The sequence below is a fragment of the Microplitis mediator genome, chromosome 10, assembly GCF_029852145.1.
Source record: "Microplitis mediator isolate UGA2020A chromosome 10, iyMicMedi2.1, whole genome shotgun sequence".
Lineage (NCBI taxonomy): Eukaryota > Metazoa > Arthropoda > Insecta > Hymenoptera > Braconidae > Microplitis > Microplitis mediator.
In genome coordinates, this window is record NC_079978.1 from 4,285,967 (window position 1) to 4,291,465 (window position 5,499).

At 30.1% G+C, this 5,499-nt stretch overlaps 1 protein-coding gene across 1 annotated transcript; it reads right to left on the reverse strand.

The window, feature by feature from the left end:
* Positions 1–959: 959 nt before the first annotated feature.
* On the reverse strand, positions 960–3,150 carry LOC130676053 (protein hunchback-like). Its single transcript, XM_057482023.1, has 3 exons — positions 2,998–3,150; positions 2,420–2,706; positions 960–1,834 (listed from the first exon to the last, which is right to left on the reverse strand). Exons 1-3 carry the CDS (start codon positions 3,085–3,087, stop codon positions 1,138–1,140), a joined length of 1,074 nt encoding a protein of 357 aa, XP_057338006.1. The 5' UTR covers positions 3,088–3,150; the 3' UTR covers positions 960–1,137.
* Between the last annotated feature and the right edge of the window lie 2,349 nt (positions 3,151–5,499).

Genomic DNA, 5,499 nt, shown 5'->3' on the forward strand with positions numbered 1-5,499 from the left:
ATTATATAAATGAAATTAATTATTCACATGGCAACTTATTTTTATATTTATATATATACATACATATATCTTTATGTATACGATGCTTATATATTTATATAATCTACAACCTATGAATCATTTCATTTCTCTTAATAATCTTAATTGCATAACAATAAAAATTTAATTATTGTCTATTAATACTTTTTTATTTTTACTGGTTTTTTGCTTAGAATATATTTTTTTTTATTACTTTTAATAAGAAGCATTAAAAAAAAATTGTTTTTTTACAGATTACGCGAAATGAAGCAAACAAAATACTATCAAGTGGCAAGCATGAAAAAGCTGCGAATGCTGTACCAACTTAATATTATTATTGTTTGCATACTTCATTTTAAAAAATATTTTGAGCAATCGCTCATAAAGAATTTTATTATCAGTCTTAAGTTCTCAGCGAGATCCTCGATTGCACCAATTCTTATAAATATTTTTTTTATGAGGACATCTGCGTTTATTTTATATAATTATTGACATATAATACATAAACCATCAATTGATTTTTTGAATAATTATTCAATTATTCCGGTTTGTATTATTCTTAAAAAAAAAATCCTAAGACTAATTCTTACTCACTGTAAAAATAAAACTTGAAAAAATAAACAGTTTTGTTATTAAATCAATCACCGGAAATTTCGATCTATCGAAATTTAAAGACAAAATTTAATTTTAAAAACTTTAAATTATTTTTTACTAACAGAACATAACTAAAATTTTTCAAGTTTTTTTTTTAAAGTGCAACTATCACATAATTTATTATTTACTTATAATAGCTTTTATTAAAATTTAGTATTGAAAATTGTGAAAAAAAAAAAAATTTTTTTATAAAAGAAAATGTTTAAAATGTACATCACATTTTACTTTAACCAGAATTGAATGTATGTATTATCAATTGTCAAAAAAATATTAAATGACGAGTTAATTTAGAAAAAAAAAAAATGTAATTTTGGTTTGACCCCCTTTGAATTTAAAATTTTTTAGATTTACATCAAACATTTTAATTACTGACTGATAATTTGTGTGGAAAACTAATTTTATAATAATGTACTGAATAATATACAGTCAATACATTATTATTTTTTTTTAATACACTTACGTCCATTAGCTTAGGTCCATTGGATTGATACTTGAACCTGTTTTGCTCAGGTCCAGTGGAGCGACTTGAACAGGGCCCAAGCTATAATGTGAAGTTTCAGGAGGAGACACCACTGTTGCTGGGCAGATTTTTGTTTCTTTTTGGGCAGGCTTTTTCAGTCCTCTGCGCTTCCCGCCGACATCAATTATCTTGTCAGAAGGGTTCCCATACTCATCGAAGGTTGGCCCTTGTCGATGTCTGGTCGCCTCAAGATGCTTCTTGAAGTCATGGTGAAAGTTGGATTTCACTTGGCAGTCACGACAGTGGTATTGAAATATCTTCGAGTGTTTTTTCATGTGGCTCTTTAGCATTGCCTTGTTAATGCAACTATATGAGCACAGGTCACACCCGAAAGGTTTTGTTCCTCCGTGCCTTTTCATGTGGTACTCCCAATGGTGTTTTAGGTCAGTTACAAACGCACAGTTCTCGTTCGGGCATCGAATGATTTTCTCCGGATTAAAGTGAGTCTCTTCCTGATGAGTCCGCAACTCAACTTCTGTGTCAAATGGCACTTGACACTTCTTGCATTTGACTGATTTTCTTTTGCTTACCCGTCGAGTTGACTGGCCCGGTTCTGGACCGCCCGGTTTTGGTCCATTGAATGGACCGCCATCATTTTTAGCATTCGGCAGAGAAATGTTGACGTCGTTTTCGTGTAGTGAACTGTAAAATAAAATTAGAAATAATTAATTTTTTGTTTTCACTTGATATATAAAATATAGTAGGGGTGTGCGAACATTCGAATTTACAAATTATTTGTCTCGAATCGAATCGAATTATTCGAATAGTTCGAATCATTCGAATAGTTTGAATTATTCGAATAATCTGAATTCAAACCAAATCAAGGCTGATATCTCAGTAGTAAACTGTCGGACAGAGAAACAAAAAAATCAAATTGTAGCTGAATACATTTCCTACACAAGCCATGAATTGGTTTTTTCGAAAAACATTTTCCCGGCCCCGTAGACCCAAAATACAAAACTAAAAAATTTGGACAAATTTTGTCTCGACCTTTTTCTTATGATTCCGCAAAAACCGTGGCTCAAAAAATTATTTTGTTGAAAGATCTTTAAACTAGAGATTTCAAGCTTCAATTTGCTTATTTTTTTTGTTTTTTCGATACGATCATTTTTCACAAAAATACAGCCTTCCAAAAATCGCTACAAAATTTATAAAATTTTTTTGTTCCTTTAATTTTTTGGATAAGTGGACAATATAAATAATTAATAAATAAGAGGCAATACTTACGTGTTTCGTGTGGAAAAGTCAGATTGTTGGGATATACTTGGAGACACCCTTGCTGCTAGAGTACTTGTAGGATCAACTCCGGTATCAGAATGGAATGGGCCATGTGACAAATTACTACCCCCGTGATAATCTCCAACATAAGTCGAACTGCTTTGCTGGAGTGCCGGAGGCACAGCAACCGAAGAAGTGCACTCCTTAGAATCAGGTGAATACGGAGGAGTGAGTTGCGCATAATACCCAAATGTACTTGAAGTGGGTCCATTTTGTGGTCCAAGATTGAAATCATTCTGTAAAAGTTTAAACTTAATTAAATATATACATAAATTATTGTTTTATTTTTTTAATATAAAGTATCGGGCATGAATTGGACATTTTGTCTGAACGTCGCATAATGAATGAAAACGAAAGACGATAGTTGAGTGAGAGGGGAGAGTAAAGATACAGGCAGAATGATAGTGGATTGCGCGGATAAATTTAGACAGGGAGGAGGGGGGATATAAAAAAACAATTTAAATAGAAGAATTGAAAAATAAAAAACCGTATGGTAGATGTTGTCAATGTGCAGTTGAATTACTTACATTATGATTATTGGTCTGCTGGAATTCCTGTCCCAACATACTGTCATTTATTTGTTGAAGTGACCTCCGGAGACGAAATATCAAGTCCATTAGATAACACCTGTGAATAAAGAAAATTTTAACAAATTAGTAATTTTAAAAGTTTGAATAATGTTTTTCTTAATTCAACATCCGTCAGAGTATAAAATTTAAATAAATGTTTTGTCAGTTTATCAACGTGCAAAGATACTTTCATATTTATCAATGAAAAAAAAATGAAATCCTTGCGGACGGTTTTAATTTTTTATGCAGATTTTCTATCCCTAAAGTTAAATTGAATTTTTTTTTCACCCCGGTGAAAGATAAAAAAAACAAGGGTTTTTCCATTTCCTAATCTAGTATTATGGAATATTATTTTTTTCGTCATATCGTAACGAAAAAAAAAACGAAAAATCATAAGCCCCCATGAAAAAAAATTTATAAAAAAAATATATGTTAAATATAAAAAAAATATATTAAAAATACATAAAAAATATATAAATATATATAAAATATGTATAAAAAATATATTTTAAATATATTAAAAATATATCTTAGAATATATTTTAACATATATTATTTTTATAAATTTTTTTCATGGGGGAAGTTCAAAAATTCTCATGGTAAATTCATATGTGGAGTTTGTCGAAACTTATGTATGTGACGAGTAAAAAGGAGTGGGACATCAACGATTGTCATCACCCTCCACTACGTTCTCAGGAAAACAAAAAAAAAATATTTAAGGAAATACAATTCAAATTTAAACTTCTTCTAGCTAATGGTTCAATGCCTTGATGGCCATTTTCACACCTCCATTTTGAATGATCTTCAGTCGGACAACTGATGGTCAAAATACGGGCATTTGTATTCAAATAGACTAGTAACTAATAATAGACTAGTAACTAATAATAGGCGTCGCCACTGGTACTTTGTCAGTTAATTAGCCCTCCAAGGTATTGCTACTTGTTTTTTTTTTGTGATAAAATCAACTGATATGCTACTTTGTAAACTAAAACTATCTGTTTAGTATTGTATACATTTTACAGTAGTGCCATCTCTTTTCGGTATATACAAAAGGCCTTCGACTGTGAGGACAAATTTACTTATGGTTTAATTATAACTTGCGGAAATCTATACCCGAACATAAATAACAGTGTAAATTGTATTTACTTTCAATTCCTACTTATATTTCTATTCGTAATCAAATTTAAAAATTTTTTTTTCGAAAAACCTAGTACCCTAAACCCAAAAATATATAGAATGTATTACATCTTTGAAAACTTATATTATAACTCAGCTTTTTGACTTAGACTACTCGCATTTACTCTGAGCGGAAGTACTGCTGTACTTAAACTTGGATTTCAAATTTAATCCCTTAATTTTCTTTCATTTGACGCCCGTATAAATTTTACTTTTTAAATACTCAAATTTAAAATGAAATTTATTTTATTACCCTAGTGGATTTAAATTACGGTGAATTACGGTAATTACCGTAATTTGGATCCGCTAGGGTAGAAAAAAAAATTGAGGCAGCCAAACTCATTTTTAAAAATAATTTTTTTTCATGAATACAAAATTAAACTAATTCGTATCAATAAAAATTGAGAAAAAAAAAATTTAATGATTTTGATGGCACGTGAAAAATGAAAATAATTGCGACACGTACGCGATAGTCAAGTGTTCAGCGAAATGTTAAAAAATAAACCAAAATTATCGAACGAATAAGCGCTTTGTCGATGATATTGATGGTATTAAATATATATATATATATATAAATATAAACGTATTTATAAGGGTAAAATATGAGATTAACGGTTTCAAACAATTGCCTTCCGTACCTAATGTTTTATAACAAATTTAATGTTATGTTTGTTGTATAAAAAAAAAACGAAGACCACAAAAATAATTTTTAAAAATGAATAAAAAATGGAGCTAAAGAAGCCAAAAAAATTTAATTTTTTTATTTTAACGGGAAACTAAAGGAAAAAAAACGCAATATTCAGTCTATCACACAAATTAAAATATTTCAATTAAAACATTACCTGCGAATCTGCAACATCAAACATGTGTTGTACAAAGAGGTTTGAAAATCCATGATTATCAACTGAGAGATTGTATTATTTAAACTGTGAGAAAAAACGAGTATAAAACCAGAGCAAAACTCAAGTGAATTATTAATTAAAGCTAAAACTTCCGATGATGTGTCGGCAGCTCTAGCTGAAACAAGAATGATTATCAGTAGAGTGGATTCGAAAGGTTTATAAGCTGAGGGATGTCGCCATACTACCACCTGGATTGTAGCGAATACTCCCTCGCCATTGGTCCGTTCCAACCGGTTCCGCCCTGCTAGTAAGTTCTTCATCCCTTCTTACAATTTTTTTACTTTGAAACTATTGTACTTTATGTTCAAGTACTTCTACTATTGGGTAGTGGAGAAGGGAGGGGGCAAAGGACGTCTTAAAATTTTCAAAACTCTAAAAAATT

Excerpts from the sequence above, each read along its gene's own strand:
- LOC130676053 (XM_057482023.1), bottom strand. The coding sequence starts at position 3,087 with ATGGACTTGATATTTCGTCTCCGGAGGTCACTTCAACAAATAAATGAC. Across the intron at positions 2,707-2,997 it reads AGCAGACCAATAATCATAAT|AATGATTTCAATCTTGGACC; the intron begins GTAAGTAATTCA and ends AAACTTTTACAG. Across the intron at positions 1,835-2,419 it reads GACTTTTCCACACGAAACAC|TTCACTACACGAAAACGACG; the intron begins GTAAGTATTGCC and ends TTTATTTTACAG.